At 48.7% G+C, this 26650-nt stretch overlaps 1 protein-coding gene across 2 annotated transcripts in view; it reads right to left on the bottom strand.

The window, feature by feature from the left end:
- OPA3 (outer mitochondrial membrane lipid metabolism regulator OPA3) overlaps positions 1–25098 on the bottom strand; it is a 63053-nt gene extending 37955 nt beyond the window's left edge. Inside the window, exon 1 of one of the 2 annotated variants that reach the window (XM_017874357.1) lies at positions 23843–25098. In XM_017874357.1, coding sequence (XP_017729846.1) covers positions 23843–23984 — 142 coding nt within the window. In that variant the 5' untranslated portion in view covers positions 23985–25098. The remainder of the gene's footprint in view (positions 1–23842) is intronic. The other variant, XM_017874358.1, reaches the window with a different exon arrangement.
- Between the last annotated feature and the right edge of the window lie 1552 nt (positions 25099–26650).

Below are 26650 nucleotides of genomic sequence, written 5' to 3'. Positions count from 1 at the left end.
GCCACACTGCAAACAAGCCTGTTCCTCTGGCATAGGGCTGGTGGGCAATGCAGGCATCGAGAGCCCACTCAGCCTTGGCCTTGAACTCCAGTGACCCTGCCGACTGTTGCTGGGGACAAAACCACACCTGCCACTGAGGTCCAGACAGGGGCTCTGCTTAGCTGTGAGCCTGGCCATGGGGTGATGAGCATGGGAAAGATCTGGGTCAAAGACATCCTAGTGGCTCCCAGACCCCTGCTCCTCTGTCTCCCTCCAAAGCCACTTAAAAATACACCAACCAGTTCTTTTTTAAGAGTTTGCATTGTTCCCTGCTGTCTTTGAAGTTCCACCTACATTTTACTTTCTCTATAAAGTTTTATCCTAATGTGACTTTTTATGCTCAATATCCTGTCATATGTCTCTGAAACAAAAACGTATCTATAAATTAAAACCAAAAATTTCATTCTTTGTGATTTTAGTTAAAACTTTTCTCTGCTGGGTGCGGTGGCTCACGCCTGTAATCCCAGCACTTTGGGGGACCAAGGCGGGCGGATCATGAAGTCAAGAGATTGAGACCATCCTGGCTAACATGATGAAACCCTGTCTCTACTAAAAATACAGAAACAAAAAATTAGCTGGGCGTGGTGGCGCACACCTGTAGTCCCAAGCTACTCGGGAGGCTGAGGTAAGAGAATTGCTTGAACCTGGGAGGCGGAGGTTGCAGTGAGCCGAGAGAGTGCCACTGCACTCCAGCCTGGTGACAGAGCAAGACTCTGTCTCAAAAAAAAAAAAAAAAAAAAAAAAAAAAAAAACAAAGAAAAAAAGACAAAACAGCCAGGTACCGTGGCTCACATCTGTAATCCCACCACTTTGGGAGGCCAAGGCGGGCGGATCACGAGGTCAGATCGAGACCATTCTGGCTAACACAGTGAAACTCCGTCTCTACTAAAAACACAAAAAATTAGCCGGGTGTGGTGGCGGGTGCTTGTAGTCCCAGCTACTTGGGAAGCTGAGGCAGGAGAATGGCGTGAACCTGGGAGGCGGCGCTTGCAGTGAGCCCAGATGGCACCATTGCACTCTAGCCTGGGCGACAGAGCAAGACTCCGTCTCAAGAAAAAAAAAAAAAAAAAGAAAAAGAAAAAAAAACTTTTCTCTTGGATTGCATTATCATGCAATTGCTATTAGTATGCCACTGACCGAAACAGCATGCATTACATAATTTGATGTTTAGTGGCTGGGCGTGGTGGCTCATGCCTATAATCCCAGCACTCTGGGAGGCCGAGGCGGATGGATCACCTGAGGTCAGGAGTTCGAGACCAGCCTGGCCAACATGGTGAAACCCCGTCTCTATTACAAACACAAAAATTAACCAGGCGTGGTGGCATGCCCCTGTAATCCCAGCTACTCGGGAGGCTGAGGCAGGAGAATCGCTTGAACCCGGGAGGCAGAGGTTGCAGTGAGCTGAGATCATGCCACTGCACTCCAGCCTGGGCAACAGAGTGAGATTAACTTTTGTATTTAGTCTATGGCTAATTTTTGAAATTCTAGTAGAAACGGGGTTTCACCATATTGGTCAGGCTGGTCTTGAACGCCTGACCTTAGGTGATCCACCTGTCTCACCTCCCAAAGGCTGGGATTACAGCCATGAGCCACCGTGCTCAGCCACAAAAAGATTTTTAAATTAGCTATACATGGTGGTGCATACCTGTGGCCCCAACTTCTCGGAAGACTGAGATAGGAGGATTACTTGAGCCCCCAGGTTCAAGGCTGCAGTGAACCATGATCCTGCCACTGTACTCCAGCCTGAGTGACAGAGTGACACGTGGTCTTAATCAAATCAATCAATCAATCAAATCTAACAAATACATACAAGAAAATAAAATTATAGAATATGTCACTGATGACCACAGATGAAATCTTTAGGAAAATATTAGCAAACCAATGCCAGCAACATATAAAATACATAATACAGCATAATCAAGTGCGGTTTCTGCAGGAATATAAGATTGGTTTAATATTCTTTATTTAATTATTTTTTTTGAGACGGAGTCTTGCTCTGTCGCCCAGGCTGGAGTGCAAAGGCGTGATCTCAGCTCACTGCAACCTCTGCTGCCAGGGTTCAAGTGATTCTCCCGCCTCAGCCTTCCGAGGATCTGGGATTACAGGCGCAGACCACTGTGCCCCACTAATTTTTGTATTTTTAGTAGAGTCAGGGCTTTGCCATGTTGGCCAGGCTGGTCTCTAACTCCTGACCTCAGATGATATACCCGCCTTGGCCTCCCAATGTGCTGGGATTACAGGGGTGAGCCACCACTCCCTTAGGTGATCCACCCGCCTGATTTAATATTCTTTAAAAAATCAATTATTTTTAACTGATTGTAGTAATAGAATTGTGGTTGCCAGCCTCCAAGATGCCCTCCTCCCCAACAATCCCTGTATCCTGGTGTTTACAGCCCTGTATTCTCCCCTCCCACATGTACCAGGGTTGGTCTGTATGACCAACAGAATATAGTAGAAGTAATATGTCACTTCCAAAATTTTATGAAGACACTGCCTCTTTAGTCTTGGTCACTTTCATTCTTGATTCAAGTGAGTCAGCCTTCTTGGAAGTAGATCCTCCAGCCCTGGGCAAGACTTCAGGTCCACAGACTCCCAGCCAGGGCCACCCAACAAAGCCGTTCCTAAATTCCTGATTCTTAAGAACTATATGACATAATAAATGTTTATTTATTATCACATGGAAAAGTACTCAATAGCACCATTCACCAAAGAAAAGCAAATAAGTTACCATTTTATACCAAACAGAATGGCTAAAATTAAACTGTGAAAATATTAAATATTGCAAGGATATGGGGCAACTGGAACCACATGGCAAAACTCTTTGGTAGTTTCCTATAAATTTGTTGTTGTTGTTGTTGTTGTTGTTTTCGTTTTTTTGAGACGGAGTCTTGCTGTGTCGCTGGAGTGCAGTTGCGGGATCTTAGCTCACTGCAACCTCTGTCTCCCGGGTTCAGGCGATTCTTTTGCCTCAGCTGCCTGAGTAGCTGGGATTACAGGCACCCGCTACCACATCCAGCTGTTTGTATTTTTAGTAGAGCCGGGTTTCACCATGCTGGCCAGGCTGGTCTTGAGCTCCTGACCTTGGGTGATCCGCCCGTCTCAGCCTCCCAAAGTGCTGGATTACAGGTGTGAGCTGCCGTGCCCAGCCAGTTTCTTATAAAATTAAATATACCCTTACCATACAACCCAGAAATTTTACTCCTAGATAATTACTGGGAGAATATCATTTCTACCAAGAGAAACGAAAACATCCATATAAAGGCTTGTACACAAATGTTCATAGCACCTTTACTTGCAACGACTTGGAAACAACCCAAATGTCCATCATTAGGACAGTTATCAAACAAAGCATGGCATATTCATATACTGGAATAAAATAAAAGAATACACTTTTATTAAGAGTAGCAAACAAAATAAACTGGCCAGGCGTGGTGGCTCACACTTGTATCCCAGCACTTTGGGAGGCCAAGCGGTGAGGATCACCTGGGCCCATGAGTTCAAGACCACTATCGGCAACTTGTGAGGTCCATCTCTACAAAAAATAAAATAAAGGAGCCGGGCATGGTGGCATGTGCCTGTGGTCTCAGCTACTCGGGAGGCTGAGGTAAGAGGATTGCTTGAGCCCAAGAGGTTGAGGCTGCAGTGAGCCGTGTTTGTGCCCCTGCCCTACAGCCTGGGTGACAGGGGTAGACTATGTGTCAAAAAAAAAAAAAAAAAGAAGAAATGAACTACTGATACATGCAGCAAGAAGTATCTCAAAAGTATCAAATGAACAAAAGCTAAATATAAATTTCATAATGTATGATTTCATTTACATCAAGTTGAACAACAGGCAGAACTAATCAATAAGGAGAGAAGTCAGGGAGACAGAGCAGAGGAGGGACCTTTTTAGAGTGATGATGATGTTTTATATCTTGGGTACTAGTTACACGGGTATATGCATTTACCAATACTTATTGAACTGTAGCCTTTAGATTGTATAGATACTATATCCTAACAAAGAATATACCAAAAAATCAAGTGCCAATAATTAAATATAAGAGGAGGAGTTTGGGAGCCAGTGGGATGTAACTTCTTATCCTGTGTTGCCTCAGGGAACCTGTTTCTCTCGCTTTGAGAGATTTCCTCACTCATAAAACCAAGATGGTCATAAACTCCCTAATAAGGTGGTTAAGATCACTTGCTGAGACAATGGAAAGCATTTTAAATAAAAGCTGTTGTTATCAGTCAATAAATTATTATTCAGGGTAAACATAGCTTCAAGCCAGTCTCTGCGGTGGCTGCCCTTCCCCAGATGTGATCCAGCCAGATGATGATGATGATGACGATGATGATTATTATTATTGTGAGACACGGTCTCACTCTATCACCCAAGCTGGGGTGCAGTGGTGTGATCTCAGCCCACTACAACCTCAGCCTCCAGAGGTCAAGTGATCCTCCAGTTTCAGCCTCCCAAAATGCTGGAATTACTGGTGTTTGCCACCACACCTGGCAATCCAGTTTATTTATGTATTTTATTATTTATTTATTTATTTATTTATTGAGACAGAGTCTTGCTGTGTCACCTAGGCTGGAGTGCAGTGGTGCGATCTCGGCTCACTGCAACCTCCGCCTCCTGGTATCAAGCCATCCTCCTACCTCAACCTCCTGAGTAGCTGGAATTACAGGCATGCCCCACCACACCTGGCTAATTTTTGTATTTTTAGTAGAGATGGGGTTTCACCATGTTGGTCAGGCTGGTCTCGAACTCCTGACCTCAGGTAACCCGCCCACCTTGGCCTTCCAAATTGCTAGGATTACAGGCGTGAGCCACTGTGCCCCGTCCAGTCCAGCCAGTTTTAAGCTTGCCCTAACAGTGCTCCAAGTTTTAACAGAATTGTGCAGGCCACAATAGCCGGGCAGTGCTTCCTCCCACAGACCTGGCTTGATCTTTCCATTATAGCAACTGAGACTGCAGTAATGCCCAGTGCTCCAGTTACCAGAGGGGCACGACTGGTTCCATCTGCCCAGCATCTTGGGGGAGCGTATCTCCCCAACTTTTGGCTCAAGGGATTCAGGAGGAGGTAACCCCACTCCTGAGTCTGGCCAATTAAGGCACTGCTTTCCCTGGGTCACAGAGACTGTGCCGGGATGGGGATGTGACGCAGGGTGGGCCACTCGATTCAGCCTGGGAATTCGGTGGGAAATCCCGGTTGAAGCACCCCTCTGTACCCTGGGGTCACTGGGCAGGTAACTAATACCCTCAAATGTGCCCCATGAAAGCAGGGATCTCTGTTCTGTTGACTACTGAGTCATGCCTCTCAGAACAGTTCCTGGCACACAGCAGGCACTAAATAAAGATTTGTTGAGTGAATGAATTACTCAGCCTCCTAACGGACTGAACCATAGCCACACCCCAGAAAACGATCCCCACCTCTACTCTCCTCCCAGGCCTGGAGAGACCAACTCAACTTGGTATAGAGGACACTCAGGAGTTTCTAGAAGCAATTAACAGAGAGGTTAGGGCTGAGCGCTGTGGCTCACGCCTCTAATCCCAGCACTTTGGGAGGCCAAGGCAGGCAGATTACTTCAGGTCAGGAATTCAAGACCTCCCTGGCCAACATGGTGAAACCCTGTCTCTACTAAAAATATAAAAATTAGCTGGGCGTGGTGGCGGGTGCCTGTAGTCACAGCTACTCAGAAGGCTGAGGCAGGAGAATCGCTTGAACCCGGGAGGCAGAGGTTGCAGTGAGCCGAGAGAGCGCCACTGCACTCCAGCCTGGGCGACAGAGTGAGACTCCGTCACAAGACAAACAAAAAAGATTTCAGAACAACTTTAGTGTTTCTGATTACCAGTGCTACTTTATATTATTCTCTACTGTCTTAGTAACTCCATCCTCCCCACCTCCATTAGAGTTTAGAAGCCGATACTCACCACTGCAACCTCCTATACACCAAGGGGCAGGAGGTGACCCGGCTGTGGTAAGCTGGCAGTGAGGGGAGTTTCCTAGGGACTTCCGGAAAAGGATATTCCTCCTTGAGGCGCTATCCTCACTTATCTGACCACCCGCCCCTCCATACACACACGCACAGACTTCCTCCCTTAGGAAACATAAAGCCACAATGCCTGGAGCCGCAGCAGCCCTACTGAGGCCATGAGGACTGCCTGAGCACCAACACAGCAGAGACAGAATCCTCAGGTTCCTAATGACACCACTGAGCCACCAAACCAACCACGAAGAGGCCTTCCTCAGGGCTTACTGAAAAGCCAGCAAAAAACACCCTTTTGATTTAAGGTTTCATTGACATTTACTGGCTGGGTTTTCAATTAATTACAGATGAGCACAAACTGATACAGAGATGCACCGGGGTCAATTACAGATGGCTTCCTGTGCTTTCTCAGGCAGGCGCCATCCCCAGGCTGACAGGGGCGCCCTCTCCTGTCCACTTGACATATTGCTTGCAGCCAGGACAAGTAGATTCCCTGGGATGCACTCAGGTTGCATGCAAATCAGTCAGCCCTCTACACAGGGGCTTCTGAAAAACACTCCTGGCCGGGCGCGGTGGCTCAAGCCTGTTATCCCAGCACTTTGGGAGGCCGAGACGGGTGGATTCACGAGGTCAGGAGATCGAGACCATCCTGGCTAACACGGTGAAACCCCGTCTCTACTAAAAAAAATACAAAAAAAAAAACTAGCCGGGCGAGGTGACGGGCGCCTGTAGTCCCAGCTACTCGGGAGGCTGAGGCAGGAGAATGGCGTAAACCCGGGAGGCGGAGCTTGCAGTGAGCTGAGATCCGGCCACTGCACTCCAGCCTGGGCGACAGAGTGAGACTCCGCCTCAAAACAAACAAACAAACAAACAAACAAACAAAAAACCTCCTATTCATAAATCGGCCAGAAGATTTGGCCATGAGAACATGAGCAAATTCCAGCAAATGCCTCTGCATAATGAAGGGTGGGACTAAAAAAGGAGCAGCGAGATTAAATGAAGCCAATGACACACATCTTCCATCTGAGACTGTGTGCCTTAGGTCTTTGCCAGCTGTGACAGCCACAAAGAATGTCAAAGCCAGCCGGGAGCAGTGGCTTACGCCTGTAATCACAGCACTTTGGGAGGCTGAGGCGGGCAGATCACTGGAGGTGAGGAGTTCGAGACCAGCCTGGCCAATATGGTGAAACCCCATCTCTACTAAAAATAAAAATAAAAAATTTTTAAAAATGAGCTGGGCATAATGGCACACTCCTGTAATCCCAGCTGCTCGGGAGGGCTGAGGCAGGAGAATCGCTTGAACCTGGGAGGTGGAGGTTGCAGTGAGCCAAGACTGTGCCACTACACTCCATCCTGGGGGACAAAGCGAGACTCCATCTCAAAAAAAAAAAAGTCAAAGCCAGACTCTCACAGAGGGTCTCACCAAGAGTTTCCAAATTTACTTAATAATGTCTGTATAGGAGAATGTTTTCAGTGACAGGAAAATATGTGCGGGGCATGAATAAGTTTATTTTAAAATGTTTACATGTTCATTTCATGCCTCTAATTTTGTGTATGTTTTAAATGCATATAACAGCCATACTGTTATATGTTAGCGCTATACATGACCGCTAAATACTTTATTTACTTTATTTTATTTTATTTTATTTTATTTTATTTTTTTTTGAGACGGAGTCTTGCTTGCCGGCCAGGCTGGAGTGCAGTGGCCGGCTCTCAGCCACTCAAGCTCCGCCCTCCCGGGTCACGCCATTCTCTCCTGTCTCAGCTCCCGAGTAGCTGGGACTCAGGCGCCCGCCTCGTCGCCCCGGCTAAGTTTTTTGTATTTTTTTAGTAGAGACGGGTTTCACCGTATTTAGCCAGGATGGTCTCGATCTCCTGGACCTCGTGACCACCGTCTCGGCCTCCCAAAGTGCTGGGATTACAGGCTTGAGCCACCGCGCCCGGCCTTATTTTATTTTTGAGACAGAGTCTCGCTCTGTCACCCAGGCTGGAGTGCAATGGTGCGATCTTGGCTGACCGCAACCTCCACCTCCCGGGTTCAAGCGATTCTCTTGCCTCAGCCTCCCAAGCAGCTGGGATTACAGGCATGCACCACCACGCCTGGCTAATTTTTTGTATTTTTAGTAGAGACAGGGTTTCTCTAGGTTGGTTAGTTTGGTCTCGAACTCCCAACCTCAGGTGATCCACCCACCTTGGCCTCCCAAAGTGCTGGGATTACAGGCGTGAGCCACTGTGCCCCGCATTTATTTTTTTTAGAGAGACAGGGTTTCACTGTGTCAGCTAGGCTGGAGTACAGTGGTGTGACCAAGGTTCGTTGCAGCCACGACTTCATGCGCTCCAGTGATCCTCCCACTTCAGCCTCCCAAGTAGCTGGGGCCATAGGCGCACACCATCACACCCAGCTAGTTTTTTTTATTGTTGGTAGAGATGGGGTTTTGCCACGTTGCCCAGGTTGGTCTTGAACTCCTGGGTTTAGGTGATCCACCCGCCCTGGCCTCCCAAAGTGCTGGGATTACAGGCGTGAGCCAATGTGCCTGGCTGACTGCTAAATAATTTTACATATGTGTACACACATGCATATATATATGCTAGGGAAGGAACCTCAGAAATATTTCCTTGATAGGAGAATATAATAACAAACATTTGGAGGTCACCAGCAGCAGCCTGGCTGCCATATAATATAACTGATGTGATGCTCTGGTGATTATAAACAGACTCCAGCAAAGTGATTTTCAAACACTGGTGTGCGTGAGAATGCACTCCGGAGACTGCTAAAAATAAACACGTCCACCCCTTCCCCACGTCTACCAAATCAGGATCTGCAGGTAGCACTCCTGGGCATCTACCGGAAGCACCCCACAAAGCTCACTAGTTTTCCTCCATATTGTACACCTTTCAGCTCCCCAATCCTCTCGGCATTTGTGTTTAATCTGGTGGTTAGTCAGCCCTTCTATTGAGAGCTGAACACCAACTGTTGTAGCTGTCCTTTCTAGAAGTTCTGTTTAATTCTTTTTCCAGTTTCCTGGAATTTTTTATTTTACTTGTGTTTTAAGATCCTTCTCTTTTATCCTTTTAACAGATAAGCTTAGGTATTTTATATCTACATCTGATCATTTCACATGTTTGCAGGTTGTGACCTGCCATGTTTTTCTGCTGGCTCTCGCTCATGGTGGCTGCTTTTTTCATACAGTATATACTTTTTTTTTTTTTTACTGTGAGCTTGTATGCTGGAATTCTGTCTGAAGGAGTTCTCCAAGGCCCAGGCAAAGAGAGCACAGGCAGAAAGAGTTTATGTTTGTCCTTGCCAGGTGCTTAGACACAATTAGGTACCCCAGGGGTTCATTCTCAGCGTGCAACTTCTAGGACCTTTCAAAGAGGCCCCAAGTCCACATGAGGGACAGTCAGTGGCTACAAATTCTCAGAGGAGAATGTATCAGTCTCTACCTAGGGCAAAGGCTTGTGTGCCTTAAGAAGGAGGTTTTTTTCTAGTTTACCAGGTACCTTGGCAGAGACCTGGCTGTCTCCTGGCCAGTTCCCCCACAGCATAGTCCCCATCCCCCAGGCCAAGTGATATGGTGTGGCTATGTCCCCCACCCAAATCTCATCTTATATTCACACAAAAAATTACATTCATACAAAAAATTACATTCATACAAAAAATTAGCCGGGCATGGTGGTGCATGCCTGTAATCTCAGCTACTTGGGAGGCTGAGACAGGAGAATCACTAGAACCCAGGAGGCAGAGGTTGCGGTGAGCTGAGATCATGCCATTGCACTCCAGCCTGGGCAATAAGAGTGAAACTCTGTCTCAAAAAATAAATAAATAAAATAAATAAATAAAAAGTAAATAAACATGTACAGAGTATTTGAGGGCCAGGCACAGTTCTATGTTTTATGGATATGAACATCCACATAACAACCCAATTACAAGCATAAAACTGAGGCCCAGAGAGGTTAAATAACTCTCCCTGGGGTCACACAAAAAGTGGTAGAGCAGGGATGGATAAGCCGGCAGCCTGGTTCAAGGCCAGGCTGTAAAGAGTAAACAGTAAACACTGTTTACTGAATGGTGCTAAGGGAACATCAGACCTATGAGGTTAAGTGCTATATGGTACAGAAAGTCAGAGTGACTCATGCAGGACACACACTACGTCAACAGCGGGGCAAGGATGTGAGTGCACCAAGTCTTTATCCAGAAGCAGAGGTTTTGGTACTTAAGCAGTAATGACAAGAAGGGATTCCGGCTGGGCGCGGTGACTCACACCTGTAATCCCAGCACTTTGGGAGGCCACAGCGGGCGGATCACTTGAGGTCAGGAGTTGGAGACCAGCCTGACCAACATGGTGAAATCACATCTCTACTAAAAATACAAAAATTAGCTGGGCGTGGTGGCGGGCACCTGTAATCCCAGCTACTCAGGAGGGCAAAAGCCTGAGCAACAAAGTTAGACTCCGTCTCAAAAAAAAAAAAGGATTCCATGTATACCCCATCCTGTAGTAGTAACCAGATGGGCATGTCCCAGGCCTGGGCTCGCCTATCCACTATGCTGTTGCATCCTCACAAGAATCCTGGAAGATAAGTTCTATTATTATCCCATTTGATAAATATGGAAATGGAGGCTCATAGAGGTCAAGCTGCCTGCTCAAAGTCACACGGCTAATAAGAGGCAGTGCCAAGATCCGAAGCCGAGAGTGCCTACTCTGTGGCAGACTGCCACCGGGGACCCCTTCGTATCATACCCTGTGCAGCCCTTTCCCACACTCACTGTTGTCTGTGCCTAGGGCTGCTTTGACCAATAGAGTGTGGTGGAAATGACGCTGGAAGGTTCCAGGCCTTGCCCTTAAATAACCTGCAGCTTCTGCTTCTTCCTGCATGAAAATCTGGCTATTGGGGAGTCCTGAGCAGCCGTGGAGATATTCAGCTACTTGGGAGGCTGTAGCTGCAGGAGAGACCACATGGAGAAGAGAGGCCCAGAGACTATGCTGAGAGGGAACCAACTGCCCAGTGCCAATTCCAGATGACTCCAGCCCAGCCACCTCCGCCTGTACCTGGATAAGAGCCCGCCAAGCAGCAACCGGCAAAAGAACTGTCCGGCTGAGCCCAGGCAAGCCACAAAGGTAACAGAAACTAAGAGTGACTGGGTTTTTTGTTTGTCTTTTTGAGACAAGGTCTTGCTCTGTTGCCCAGGCTGGAGTGCTATGGCACGATCTTGGCTCACTGCAATCTCCACCTCTCTCGGGTTCAAGCGATTCTCCTACCTCAGCCTCCTGAGAAGCCGGGACCAAAGGCATCCGCTACATTTTTATATTTTTAATAGAGAAGGGGTTTTGCCATGTTGCCCAGGCTGATCTTGAATTCCTGGCCTGAAGTGATCCACCCATCTCAACCTCCCAAAGTGCTGAGATTACAGGCATGAGCCATTGCACCTAGCTAAGAGTTACTATGTTAAGCCACCAAGCTTTGGATCAGATGGTTATGAAGAAAAAGAAAACTGAAACCAAGTCCATGGGCGGGCTAAATTCATAAGAATGGCCACAGAGCTGAGCACTTCTGGAAAAATGACCTCAGCAACCTGAACGAATGATTGTGGTGTATCCGTTTCCCACGGCCACTATAACAAGCTACCACAAATGCAGTGGCTTAAAACAACACAAATTTATTATTATTATTTGAGACAGGGTCTTGCTCTATCACCCAGGCTGGAGTGCAGTGGTGCGGTCACAGCTCACTGCAGCCTCATTCTCCTGGGCTCAAGCAATCCTGCCCCAGCTTCCTGAGTGGCTAAAACTACAGGCATGCATTACCATGCCCCACTAGTTTTTTTTTATTTTTAGTAGAGACAAGGTCTCGCTGTGTTGCCCAGGCTGGTCTTGAACCCCTGGGTTCAAGTGATCCTCCTGCCTCAGCCTTCTAAAATGCTGGGATAACAGGCGTGAGCCACCACACCTGTCCTAAATTTATTATTTTACAGTTCCAGAAGTCAGAAGTCTGAAATGGGGGCCAGGTGTGGTGGCTCACGCCTGTAATCCCTGCACCTTGGGAGGCCAAGGCGGGTGGATTACCTGAGGTCAGGAGTTCAAGACCAGCCTGGCCAATACGGTAAAACCCCCGTCTCTACTGAAAATACAAAAATTAGCTGGGCGTGGTGACATGCACCTGTAATCCCATCTACTCAGGAGGCTGAGGCAGGAGAATCGCTTGAACCCGGAATGCAGAGGTTGCAGGGAGCTGAGATGACACTACTGTACTCCAGCCTGGGTGACCGTGTGAGACCTGTCTCAAAAACAAAAAACAAAAAAACCAAGCATGGTGGCTCATGCCTGTAATCCCAGCACTTTGGGAGGCCAAGGCGGGTGGATCACCTGAGGTCAGGAGTTCAAGACCAGCCTAGCCAACATGGTGAAACCCTATCTCTACTAAAAATACAAAAAATTAACCAGGTGTGGTAGCGGGTGCCTGTAATCCCAGCTACTCAGGGGACTGAGGCAGGAGAATCGCTTGAACCCAGGAGGCAGAAGTTGCAGTGAGTTGAGATCGTGCCACTGCACTGCAGCCTGGGCAACAAGAGTGAAACTCCATCTCAAAAAAAAAAAGAAAGTCCAAAATGGCTTTCACTAGGCTAATCTCAAGGTGTCCACAGGGCTATGTTCCTTTCTGGAGTCTCCAGTGGAGAATCCATCTCCTTGGCTTGGCTTTTCCAGCTTCCAGAGGCTGCCCACATTCCTTGGCTCATGCCTTCCTTCCTCCATCTTCAAGGCCAGCAAGGCAACATCCCTCAAATCATTCCCTCTCTTGCCTCCCTCTTTCCCTTATAAAGACCCCTGTGATCATGCTGACCCCACCTGCGTAATTCAGGATCATCTCCGCATCCCCAAATCCTTAATTTGATCACATCTGCAAAGTCACCTTTGCTGTGCATGGTAACATACTCAGCAGGTTCTGGGGATTAGGATGTGGACATCTTTGGGGGACCAGTCACTCTACTGCCTACTGTTTGTGATAAACCAGGAAAAGGACCAGTGCACTCCAAAGGAATAAACAGAGATGAGCTGGAATTTTCCCACTGCCCAAAGACATCTCACAGCCTCCCTGGGTGCACCAAAAGTGAACTTTGCAGGCGTGGCCTCAACCTGCCTAGCATCACCAACCTCCTTTACTTTTGGGTTAAAATAATGTAAACAAAGGAATTCTGTGTTTAAAAAGATCTCTGGGCCGGGCGCGGTGGCTCAAGCCTGTCATCCCAGCACTTTGGGAGGCCGAGACAGGCGGATCACGAGGTCAGGAGATCGAGACCATCCTGGCTAACATGGTGAAACGCCGTCTCTACTAAAAAATACAAAAAACTAGCCGGGCGAGGTGGCGGGCGCCTGTAGTTCCAGCTACTTGGGAGGCTGAGGCAGGAGACTGGCGGAAACCCGGGAGGCGGAGCTTGCAGTGAGCTGAAATGCGGCCACTGCACTCCAGCCTGGGCGACAGAGCGAGACTCCGTCTCAAAAAAAAAAAAAGATCTCTGCCTCCCCAGCAGGGTGCATCATCGATGATTTATGCTTCTAGCATGTACTATTCTTTCCTCAGGCAGCCACAGCTACTGCTGCAGCCTCTCCTGTGAGACAGCTGGGCCCAGCCCGCTGAGTCAAAAGTATCTCAGCCAAGGTACAGATACTGGATTTATTGGTCAGCTCGGGACGCCTGACCTGAGAGAACGCAGGGCCACCAGTGTACCCTGGGAAATTCCAATTGCCATGGCTGGGGGCCAGAGCAAAGGGCAATTAGCATTGTGAAGACACTAATGATGTAATTAAAATGTGTAAATGTAAGAAGCCAGTACATCGCAATATCCGGTAGCATCTCTAACTCGACCTGTCCCTAACTGAGCTCCAGGTCTTTCTGTCCAACCTGCCCCTTCTCCAGTCGGCCGTCTCACACCCAATCCATGGGAAATCCTGCCGGCTCTACCTTGTAAACAAATCTACTGGTTTATTCATCACGAAGAGGAAAAGGAAAGGTTCTCCACATGGTTACACCTTAACCAAGCGATCCAAATTACCATCACAAATGACGGAACAAACAGACCTCAGGAGCCCCCTGAAGGGATGGCCTTAAGAGGCACCTCGAGTCTGTGGTGCTCCCGCCAAACATGTTCAACATGAATCCAATCAGGGGAAGCAATCAGGAGACTCCAGACAGCGGGACACACTATCAATCAGAGGACTGGCTCCGATGCCAGTGTCATAAAAAACAAGGGTAGGGATCCTATTCTACAGCAGGGTCAGCAAACTCTTCCTGTAAAGGGGCAGAGAGTAAATATTTTAGATTTTGAGGCCGGGTGCAGTGGCTCACGCCTGTAATCCTGACACCTCTCTTTGCAAAATGATGACTGACACAGTGAAAGAGATCTAACTTGACTGACTTCATCTTGCTTCCAACCTCTAAGCTGCCCTTGTACATTCCTGAGCAAAGGCTGAACTAACTTTGGGAGAAACTTATCGTTTATAGTTTAAACAAACATAGTGCCTGGCGCAGTGGCTCACATCTGTAATCCCAGCACTTTGGGAGGCCGAGGCAGGTGGATCATGAGGTCAGGGGTTCGAGACCAGCCTGACCAACATGGTGAAACCCCGTCTCTACTAAAAATACAAAAATTAGCTGGGCATGGTGGTGGGTGCCTGTAATCCCAGCTACTCAGGAGGCTGAGGCAGGAGAATTGCTTGAACCCGGGAGGTGGAGGTTGCAGTGAGCCAAGACAGCACCACTGCACTCCAGTCTGGGCAACAGAGCAAGACTCCATCTCAAAAAAAAAATAAAAAAATAAAACAAACAAACATGGTAACAGCCCTTTTCCAAAGCAGACCTCCTTCTTGCCTGGCGACTAGATTGCCTTTGGAGGACTAACATCAGTCACAAGATTAGAAATTATGGTTTAGGAGTCACGCAGCTGGAGGCTACAAGATTCTGACCCTCCCTAAACTGCTCCTAAGATCACTGCTTGAGGCCGGGCACGGTGGCTCAAGCCTGTAATCCCAGCACTTCGGGAGGCCGAGACGGGCAGATCACGAGGTCAGGAGATCAAGACCATCCTTGCTAACACGGTGAAACCCCATCTCTACTAAAAAATACAAAAAACCAGCCGGGGTAGTCCCAGCTACTGGGGACACTGAGGCAGGAGTATGGCCTAAACCCGGGAGGCGGAGCTTGCAGTGAGCTGAGATCCGGCCACTGCATTCCAGCCTGGGTGACAGAGAGAAACTCCGTCTCAAAAAAAAAAAAAAAGATCAGTGCTTGAGATATTCTGCAGACCCTGCACTTGATGGATCAGATGGCCCCACCCAGATCAATAAATTGGCTCATCTGATCTTATGCCCCCCTCCCCAACCTCCACCACCCAGGAACTGACTGAGCACAAGACGACTGCTGACTCCCTATGACCTCATCTCTGACCAATCAGCACTCCTGGCTCACTGGCTTCCCCTCACCCACCAAATTATGCTTAAAAACTCTGCTCCCCCAGCCAGGCGTGGTGGCTCATGCCTGTAATCCCACCATTTTGAGAGGCCGAGGCGGGTGGATCTCCTGCAGTTGGGAGTTAGAGACCAGCCTGACCAACATGGAGAAACCCCGTCTCTACTTAAAATACAAAATAGCCAGGCATGGTGGCGCATGCCTGTAATCCTAGCTACTCGGGAGGCCGAGGCAGGAGAATCATTTGAACCCGGGAGGCCGATGTTGTAGTGAGCCGAGATCGCACCATTGCACTCCAGCCTGGGTGACAGAGTGAGACTCCGTGTTAAAAACAACAACAATAAGAAAAAACCTCTGCTCCCTGAATGGAGACTGATTTGAGTAATAATAAAACTCCGGTCTCCCACACAACCGGCTCTGCGTGAATTATTCTCTCTGTTGCAGTTCCCCTGTCTTAATGAATAGGGTCTGTCTAGGCAGCAGGCAAGGTGAACCCCTTGGGTGGTTACAATCTCAGCACTTTGGGGGACCAAGGTGGGCGGATCACTTGAGGTCAGGAATTCGAGACCATCCCGGCCAACATGGTGAAACCCCATCTCTACTAAAAATACAAAAATTAGCTGGGAGTGGTGATGGGCACCTGTAGTCCCACCTACTCCGGAGGCTGAGGCAGGAGAATCACTTGGGAGATGTAGGTTGCAGTGAGCCGAGATCCCGAGATTGCGACACTGCACTCTAGCCTGGGAGATGGAACGTGACTCTGTCTCAAGAATAAATAAATAAATAATAGTTTAGATTTTGCAGGCCATACAAACTCCATTCTGCAGCCAAAGACAATACATAAACAAATGGGCGCAGCTGTGATACCATAAAACTTTATTTACAAAGTCAGGCAGTGGGCCGGATTGCCAAACACGGAAAGATATTAAAGGAAGATTAAAGGAAATTAAAAAGGCAAGATATTAAATGCAGTACATGATCCCTGGGCAGACCCTAGATGTAAAATAATAATAAACAGCTAAAAAGGACATTTTGGGGTACAACTGAAGAGCCATATATTAAATAATATTATTATCAATATGATTATCAGTGTTAAATTAATCAGGTGTGATACTGGTACTGTGTTATACAGGGCAATGTCTTTGTTCTTAGGAGATACAGGTTGAAATATTTAGGATTGAAATGTCACGTCCACAATTCATTTTCAAATAGTTAAAAAATATCACGTGTGGCCGGGCACGGCGGCTCATGCCTGTAATCCCAGCACTCTGGGAGGCCGAAGCAGGAGGATCACAAGGTCAGGAGACCGAGATCATCCTGGTTAACACAGTGAAACTCCGTCTCTACTCAAAATACAAAAAAATTAGCCGGGCAGGGCGGCGTGCACCTGTAGTCCCAGCTGCTGGGGAGGCTGAGGCAGGAGAATGGCATGAACACGGGAGGCGGAGCTTGCAGTGAGCCGAGCTCACACCACTGCACTCCAGTCTGGGTGACAGAGCAAGACTCCGTCTCAAAAAAAAAATCGTGTGTATATATACACATAGATATACACAGATGAGAGCAAAAACAAAGCAAACTTGTTTAAAGTTAATATATGATGAATTAGATGGTAAAGGATAAATAGATGATTATATTATTTTTTCAACTTTTCTGAGGGCTTGAAAATATGAAGAAATTGGTTGGGTAAGAAATATCTCCGGGCCGGGTGCCGTGGCTCACGCCTGTAACCCCAGAACTTTGGGAGGCCGAGGTGGGCAGATCACAAGGTTAGGAATTTAAGACCAGTCTGGCCAACATGGTGAAACCCCGTCTACTAAAAATAGAAAAATTAGCTGGGCATGGTGATGGGTGCCTGTAATCGCAGCTGCTTGGGAGGTTGAGGCAGGATAATAGTTTGAACCCAGGAGGGGGAGGTTGCAGTGAGCAAAGATTGGATCACTGCACTCCAGCCTGGGCAACAGAGCAAGACTCCGTCTCAAAAAATAAACAAAAATCTCCAGAACCTGACCCCTGTCACTCATTTCCTCTCTGAACTATAATAGTCACCTCCTCCTTCACCCTAGGATTACCGAAAGGATCCTATTAAAATAGAACTGTGAGGCCGGGCTCACACCTATAATCCCAGCACTTTGGGAGGCGGAGGCAGGCAGATCATTAGGTCAGGAGTTCAAGACCAGCCTGGCCAACAAGGTGAAACCTCGTTTTTACTAAAAATACAAAACTTAGTCGAGCGTGGTGGAGGCGCCTGTAATCCCAGCTAACTGGGAGGCTGAGGCAGAGAACTGCTTGAACCCGGGAGGCAGAGTTGCAGTGAGCAGAGATCACACCACTGCACTCCAGCCTGGGTGACAGAGTGAGACTCTGTCTCAAAAATAAATAAATAAATGGATAGAACTGTGGGCTGGGCATGCGATAGCTCACACCTGTAATCCCAGCACTTTGGGAGGCCGAGGCTGGTGGATCACTTGAGACTAGGAGTTTGAGACCAGCCCAGCTGACATGGCAAAACCCAGCCTCTACTAAAAATACAAAAATTAGCCAGGCACTGTAGCAAGCGCCTGTAATCCCAGCTACTCGAGAGGCTGAGGCAGGAGAATCGCTTGAACCTGGGAGACAGACGTTGCAGTGAGCCAAGATCGCACCATTGCACTCCAGCCTGGGTGTCGGAGTGAGACTCTGTCTCAAAAGTAAATAAATAAATAAATAAATAATAAAATAAAATAGAACTCTGATCTTGTCCCTCATCTGCACAGAACCCTCCAGTGAGTCCTGTTCCACTCAGAGTAAAGCCAAGGCATTTGCAGTGACCCACAGGCCCCATACAAACCGTCCCCCTTTCCCGTCATCAGTTTCCTCTGTACTGTGTGCCAGGCACGCTCATGCCTGAGGTCCTGTGTGCATGCGGGATCCTCTGGGCTGGAACGCCTCTTCCCCCAGATACCAACGCTGCTTGTTCCCTCCCTCCTTTGCATATTTTCAGTGAGTTCTCCCTGATAATCCTATCTACACTTATAGCCTTCCTTTAAATACTCCTTGTTCTATAACCCTGATTTTTTCTCCTAGAGTAACTATTGCTAATATATTTCATATTTTAACTTCTTTTTTTTTTCGAGATGGAGTCTCACTCTGTCACCCAGGCTGGAGTGCAGTGGTGCAATCTCGGCTCACTGCAAACTCTGCCTCTTGGGTTCAAGCGATTCTCCTGCCTAAGCCTCCCGAGTAGATGGGATTACAGGTGCCCGCCACCATGCCTGGCTAAGTTTTGTAGTTTTAGTAGAGATGGGGTTTCGCCATGTTGCCTAGGCTGGTCTCAAACTCCTGACCTCAAGTGATCCGCCCTCCTCAGCCTCCCAAAGTGCTGGGATCACAGGCGTGAACCACTGGGCCCAGCCAACTATTTATTTCATTTACTGTCTGGCTTCCTCCACAAGAATGTAAGGTACCTGAGGGCAAGATGTTTTGCTTTTTCCTGCCTGTTGTATCTATAATATCTACATGACAGCTATGACCCTATGCCAGGCACTGACTTAACATTTTATATCCATTTACTTAATCCTCACAACAACACAATAAATATTATTTACAGCATAATGCATATATAGTATATACACAAAATGAGAATATTAATAGCATCTACCTCATCATAATTGGTGAGGACCCAATGGTAGAGGCTGGGAGGTGCTCAAGACAAGCCTTGGCACCAAATACGAGCCCAGTTAATGTGACTATTACATAACACCCACTGTACAGAAGTGGAAATTGAAGCTAAGAGGGGCTAAAGGACGTACCCAAAGTCACCAGACTGGGTAGGGATTCAAACCTATGTCAGTCTGACTCCAGAAGCCATTTTCTTTCTATTTTTTTTGAGATGGAGTCTCGCTCTGTCGCCCAGGCTGGAGTGCAGTGGTGCGATCTCGGCTCACTGCAACCTCCGCCTCCTGTGTTCAAGTGATTCTTCTGCCTCAGCCTCCTGAGTAGCTGGGATTACAGGCGCACGCCACCATGCCTGGCTAATTTTTGTATTTTTAGTAGAGAAGGGGTTTCACCATGTTGGTCAGTCAGGTCTCTAACTCCTGACATTGTGATCCGCCCGCCTTGGCCTCCCAAAGTGCTGGGATTACAGGAATGCCTGGACTTTTTTTTTTTGAGACAGAGTTTTACTCTTGTTGCCCAGGCTGGAGTGCAGTGGCACGATCTCGGCTCACTGCACTGCCCGCCTCCCAGGTGCAAGCGATTCTCCTGCCTCAGGCTCCCGAGTGGGATTACAGATATGCGCCACCACGCCTGGCAAATTTTGTATTTTTAGCAGAGATGGGGTTTCTCCACATTGGTCAGGCTGGTCTCTAACTCCTGACCTCAGGTGACCCACCCACCTAGGCCTCCCAAAGTGCTGGGATTATAGGTGGGAGGCACCGCGCCTCGCCCAGAAGTCTTTTTATTTATTTATTTATTTATTTATTTATTTATTTATTTATTGAGACAGAGTCTCGCTCTGTTGCCCAGGCTGGAGTGCAGTGGCCGGATCTCAGCTCACTGCAACCTCTGCCTCCTGGAATCAAGCAATTCTCCTGCCTCAGTCTCCCAAGTAGCTGGGACTACAGGTGTGTGCCACCACGCCTGCCTAATTTTGTATTTTTAGTAGAGATGGGGTTTCACCATGTTGGCCAGGCTGGTCTTGAACTCCTGATCTCATGATCCACCCACCTCCGCCTTCCAAAGTGCTGGGATTACAGGTGTGAGCCACTGCGCTCGGCTCCAGAAACCATTTTCTTTCTTTCTTTTCTCTCTCTCTTCCTCTCTCTCTCCCTCTCTCTCTCTCTCTCTCTTTCTTTCTTTCTTTATTTTTTGAGACGGAGTCTTGCCCTGTCGCCCAGGCTGGAGTGCAGTGGCCGGATCTCAGCTCACTGCAAGCTCCGCCTCCCAGGTTCACGCCATTCTCCTGCCTCAGCCTCCCGAGTAGCTGGGACTACAGGCACCCGCCACCACGCCCGTTTTTTGTATTTTTTAGTAGAGACGGGGTTTCACCGTGTTCGCCAGGATGGTCTCGATCTCCTGACCTCGTGATCCGCCCGTCTCGGCCTCCCAAAGTGCTGGGATTACAGGCTTGAGCCACCGCGCCCGGCCTCCAGAAACCATTTTCTAAACCACAATGCTAAGAATGTCACAGTGTTTGGAAGACAGACAGAGACAGGAAACAAACTGGGTCTAGGAATTCAGTGTCCAAAGTCCTGCCTCTGGCACAAATCTCTGCGTATGACCTGAGCAATTAACTTCTGCCCTCAAGGCCTCCATTTTCCCTTCTATAAACCAGAGGAAGTCATTTCTCTTTCTGGACATGGGGACAAAACAGTTGTGGGGGTCAAATGAGATGGCTAACAGGAAAGCACTGTGGTAACCGTGAAATCTAATACTTTCCCATTCTAAGAGCTGCAGACCCAACAATGACCCCACCAAACACTGAAGAACCAAGAATTCTGGGCCCTGGAAAGCAAACTTTAAGCATCCAAACTTACAGAGGGGAAAAAAGGTGCACTCCCTTAACTATGTGGGCCTTGTATGTGCTCCTCTCTCTGCCCCAGTGCTTTCCTTGCTCCTTGTCCTGGTGTTGTCTTCACCCTTCAGGTCCCAGTTCAGATGTCTCCTCTGCCAGGAAGCCCTCCCTGAACCCCATGCCACATCAGGTGCCCAGCGGGCTCCCCCATCTCAGCTCTGCCCCCGCTGGACTAGGAATTCCTTGAGGGCACCAAGCAGGCTTGGTCCCTGCTGTTTCGCCAGCATTGCCAGCACAAGACCTGGCACAGGGCAGAAGCTCACAAAATACTAGCTAAAGGAAGTAATGAATGGATGGAGGGATGAATGGTGTGTAACCGCCCAAAGGGTTCACCTTGCCCGCTGCCTAGACAGAGCTGATTCATCAAGGCAGGAGAACTGCAAGACAAAGAGTAATTCACGAAGAGTTGGCTGTGCGGGAGGGTTTTTTGTTTGTTTGAGACAGAGTCTCACTCTGCTGCCCAGACTGGAGTGCAGTGGCACAATTTTGGCTCACTGCGACCTCTGCCTCCCAGGTTCAGCAATTCTCCTGCCTCAGCCTCCTGAGTAGATGAGATTACAGATGTGCGCCACCACACCAGCTAATTTTTGTATTTTTAGTAGAGATGGGGTTTCACCAGTTGGTCAGGCTGGTCTCGAACTCCTGACCTTGCGATCCGCCCACCTTAGCCTCCCAAAGTGCTGGAATTACAGGTGTGAGCCACTGCACCCAGTCAGGGGTTTTACTACTACTCAAATCAGTCTCCCTGAGCATTCGGAGAGTATATATATATATATATATTTTTTTTCTTTAGATGGAGTTTCACTCTTTCGCCTTGGCTGGAGTGAAGCGACGTGATCTTGGCTAACTGCAACCTCCATCCCCGGGTTCAAGTGATTCTCATGCCCCAGCCTCCCAAGTAGCTGGGATTATGGGCACCTGCCACCATGCCCGCCTAACTTTTGTATTTTTAGTAGAGATGGGGTTTCACCATGCTGGCCAGGCTGGTCGCAAACTCCTGACCTCAGGTGATCCACCTGCATCAGCCTCCCAATGTGCTGGGATTACAGGCCTGAGCCCATGGGCCCAGCTGGAGCAGAGTTTCTAAGAATAACTTGGTGGGTGGGGGAAGCCAGTGAGCCAGGATATGGTCAGATATAAAATCATAGGGAGTCCCAGCAGTCTTCCAGCACTCAGTCAGTCCGTGTGTGGGGGCCACAAGATCAGATGGGCCAGTTTGTTGATCTGGGTAAGGCCAGCTGATCCATCAAGTGCAGGGTCTGCAGAATATCTCAAGCACTGATCTTAGGAGCAGTTTAGGGAGGGTCAGAATCTTGTAGCCTCCAACTGCATGACTCCTAAACCATAATTTCTAATCTTGTGGATAATGTTAGTCCTACAAAGGCAATCTAGTCCCCAGACAAGGAGGAGGTTTGCTTTGGGAAAGGGCTGTTACCATGTTTGTTTAAACTAGAAACTAGAAACTAAATCTCTCTCAAAGTGAGTTCAGCCTTCGCCCAGGAATGAACAAGGACAGCTTGGAGGTTAGAAGCAAGATGGAGCCAGTTAAGTTAAATCTCTTTCACTGTGTCAGTCATAATTTTGCAAAGGCGGTTTCAGTGGTTCTCCGACCCAGCCAATTATGCTAAATTCCCTTATGTTATGTCCCACGTAGCACACAGATCACCTTTCTAAAGTAGTTTATATTTTGGGTGTTTACTATGCCCTTTATTTCTATTTATTTATTATTTTTTGAGACAGTCTTGCTGTGTCGCCCAGGCTGGAACGCAATGGCATAATCGAGGCTCACTGCAGCCGCCACCTACCGGGTTCAAGCGATTCTCCTGCTTCAGCCTCCCAAGTAGCTGGAACTACAGGCGTGCGCTACCACACCCAGCTAATTTTAGTATATTTTGTACATACAGGATTTCACTATGTTAGCCAGGCTGGTCTCGAACTCCTGGTCTCATGTGATCCGCCCGCCTCGGCCTCCCAAAGTGCTGGCATTACAGGTGTGAGCCACCGCGCCGGACCTTACTATGCCCTTTAGATCTGAGCTCAGGCGGCCCCCTCTAGGCAGCCCTGCTGGCCTCAGGTCCTTGGGCCAGGAGCTCCTCTGAGCTCCGGGGCTCCCACTTCCCCGACCACTCTGGGTTGACAGTGATGGATCAGGAGTGTATCTCCCAGTGCTGAGCAAAAAGGCCGCATAGTCTGTCTACCGAATGAAAGGACGGCGTATGAGCGCATTAATGAGTACACAGATGAATGTCCTCTCTGGTTCAAAGTCCTTTTCCAGATTCCCAGGCCATGCCTCCAGACTTCACCCCCGAACCATGCCCCTAATCCAGACTTATTGCCTACAGTAAAACTGAGGCACGTCGACGTCCTAAATGGAGGATATACAAGCACCTCCCAGATCAGGGGAAACTGAGGCACAGGGTGCAACTTTTGAAACGAAGTTGCTCAAGGACGGCCGGGCAAAGGACCCCGTCAGGTTTCTCCTCAGCCCCTCCCCTAGTTCCTCTACCCTGGAAAGCTTCGTCCAAATTTCTCCCATCCCTCACACTATTGGTTTAACAGGGCATCAGTCTCCAAGCGCTCTCTTCCGCTATTGGCTGGCATTTCCTACCCACGCGGCGGCGCCCTGACCCGCCCCTTACACCACGCCCCGCCCTCACTATTGGGCCACCCTCACGCCCCTCTATCAGGAACCCTCCCTATTGGCCACTGGACTTTGCCGGTTCGGGCTGTGATTGGTCGTAAACAGAAGTCCATCCCCTGAGCAACCACCTGAGAGGGGTTGGAGAAAGGAAAAAGGTTGGAGGGAATTCGGGTCAGACTCACGTTGAGCCGGCGGGAGGCAGATATAGGTCTTGAAGAACTCGCTTCGGCGGGCGGCCTCCTTAATGCGGTTGGCAAGCGGCTTGCTGACCTGCCGGATGCCCAAGTATAGCAGCTTCGCCATAGGGAACGCGCCCACCACCATCTTGGCGGTCTCACAGGGCACGCGCAACCCGGCTGACTGGGCGGGGCGCCTCAACCTCTTCACTCCTCCCCCGCCCTCTCGTGGCCATGCGTGCGTCAGTACGTATGTACGTACGCTCGGGGGGAAACTGCAGAGGCGCACCCTGACGTCACCCCGTCGACGCTGACGTACCGACGTCCTTTCGCTGAATATGCAAATATACACGGAAATGAGACGGGTCGGGGGGCGGTTCCGTTAACGGATGCTGGAAGGCGCGTGGATTCCCACGCCCGCCTTGGCCGACGTCACTGTGCTCCTTCGTGATGTCATGTAACGAGTTGGCGTCCCCACCCAAAGGAGGCTCTTAATTAGTCCTAATTAGTCCTATGAGCCCCAAATACATCGTCCTCTGCAAGCTAGGGCTCTCATTGGGTTTAAGAGGAAGCCACGTAGCCATACAGACCTTGGTTGGGATCCCAGCTCTGTCATTTCCTCGCTGTGAAATATTAGATGAGTAGCATAACCTCTCTGGACTTCAGTATTACCGTCTACCAAATGGGAATCCTAATAGCACTTGCCTCTTTGGGTTGTTGTGAGGCTTCTGCGCTAATCTTGAGTGTAAAACAGTAGACCATGGGAAGTGGTTAGAATGGTGCCAGTCATATAGTTAAGCACTCAGTAAATAGCCCGTCTTACTATACAGGTAATGATTGCATTATTATTCCTAACTCCAGCGTGAGGGTGCATTTCGCCCCCAGAAGCAGCGAATACAACCCTTTCCCAAGTAACTGACAAAGAAACTGAGGCCCACAGCGGGGCAGGGGGTGGCAGAAGATTCCTGCAGAGGTTGATAGCCTAGCATCTTGGCTAATAAAACCATACCCGTTCTCAAGCAACCCAACTTCCTTCATTAGGAGGTAGGGTCCCCAGGGAGCTAGTTCAGAAATAAGTTTAAGGACATGTCCCAGACTGTCCTTTCTTACCCAGCAGGGAGTAAAATCATATAAACAATGTCAGGAAGGGGTTGAGAGAAATTCCTGGATGATGGAGTGCTGGTGGGTAATTGAGAGATTCTGGGAGGCAGAGGGACAGAAGAAAAACAGGAACAGGACTGGCCGCCATGGCTCAAGCCTGTAATCTCTGCATTTTGGGAGGCTGAGGAGGGTGGATCACCTGAGGTCAGGAGTTTGAGACCACCCTGGCCAACACGGTGAAATCCCATCTCTACTAAAAAAAAAAAAAAAATTAGCCGGGCATGGTGGCAGGCACCTGTAATCCCAGGTACTCCGGAGGCTGAGGCAGGAGAATTGCTTGAACCTGGGAAGCGGAGGTTGCAGTGAGTGGAGATCATGCCACGGCACTCCAGTCTTGTTGGTGACAGAGTGAGACTCCATCTCAAAAAAAAAAAAAGAAAGCAGGAACAGGGGAGTGGTGTGCAGGAGGAAACATACATGCAGGACACAGAATCAGGGGGCTCTGGACTTCCTTGGTATCCACTCTGACTCTCTCAGTTTCCTTTGTCAAGCTCCTGGCACTGAGGGACCTGCGTTTCCTCATCTGTAATGATGGTGCTGGTGTGTGTGAACCCTGATATTCTGAATTGCTAAGAATGCCACGATTCTGCCGGGCGCGGTGGCTCCAAGCCTGGTAATTCCAGCAAACTTTTGGGAGGCCGAGAACGGGCGGAATCACGAGGTCCAGGTAGTATGGAGACATCCTGGGCTAACAGGTGAAAACCCCGTCTCTACTAAAAAATATACAAAAAAACTAGCCGGTGCGATGGTGGCAGGGCAGCCTGTATCCTAGCTACTCGGAGGCTGAGCAGGAAGAATGGATAAACCCGGGGGCAGAGCTTGCAGTGAGCTGGGAGAACCGGACCACTGCACTCCAGCCCGGGCGACAGAGCGGACTTCCGTCTCAAAAAAAAAAAAAAAAAAAAAAAGAATGCCACGATTCCCATAAAACAACCTTTCCCGGGGTCCCTTCCAGACTGAAGGTATGCAGGAACTTGGGACTACTTAAGGTTCTCATTCACTTGGGACCAGCCCCCTTCCCATTTTACAGACTGGTCAAGTGAGGCCAGAGGATGAAAAGGATTTGCCCACAGTTCCAGAGGAAATCAGGGTGGAGCTAAAATGGGGATTTATTTATTTTATTTTATTTTTTGAGATGGAGTCTCGCTCTGCTGCCCAGGTTGGAGTGCAGTGGCATGATCTTGGCTCACTGCAAGCTCTTCCTCCCAGGTTCACACCATTCGCCTGCCTCAGCCTCCCGAATAGTTGGGACTACAGGTACCCGCCACCAAGCCCGGCTAATTTTTTGTATTTTTAGTAGAGATGGAGTTTCACCATGTTAGCCAGGATGGTCTTGATCTCCTGACCTCCCGATTCACCCTCCTCGGCCTCCCAGAGTGCTGGGATTACAAGCATGAGCCACCGCGCCTGGCCTTTTTTGTTTTCGTTTTTGAGATGGAGTCTGGCTCTGTTGCCCAGGCTAGAGTGAGGTAGCGGGATCTCAGCTCACTACAAGCTCCACCTCCCGGGTTCAAGTGATTCTCCTGCCTCAGCCTCTGGAGTAGTTGGGATTATAGGTTCGCACCACCACGCCTGGCTAATTTTTGTGTTTTCAGTATAGATGGGATTTTAACATGTTGGACAGGCTAGTTTTGAACTCCTGATCTTACTCGA

Source organism: Rhinopithecus bieti, unplaced genomic scaffold (assembly GCF_001698545.2).
Source record: "Rhinopithecus bieti isolate Rb0 unplaced genomic scaffold, ASM169854v2 scaffold_7888, whole genome shotgun sequence".
NCBI classification, from domain to species: Eukaryota; Metazoa; Chordata; class Mammalia; order Primates; family Cercopithecidae; genus Rhinopithecus; species Rhinopithecus bieti.
Note: the sequence above shows the minus strand (reverse complement) of the source record. Positions and strands in the feature narration are given on the sequence as shown.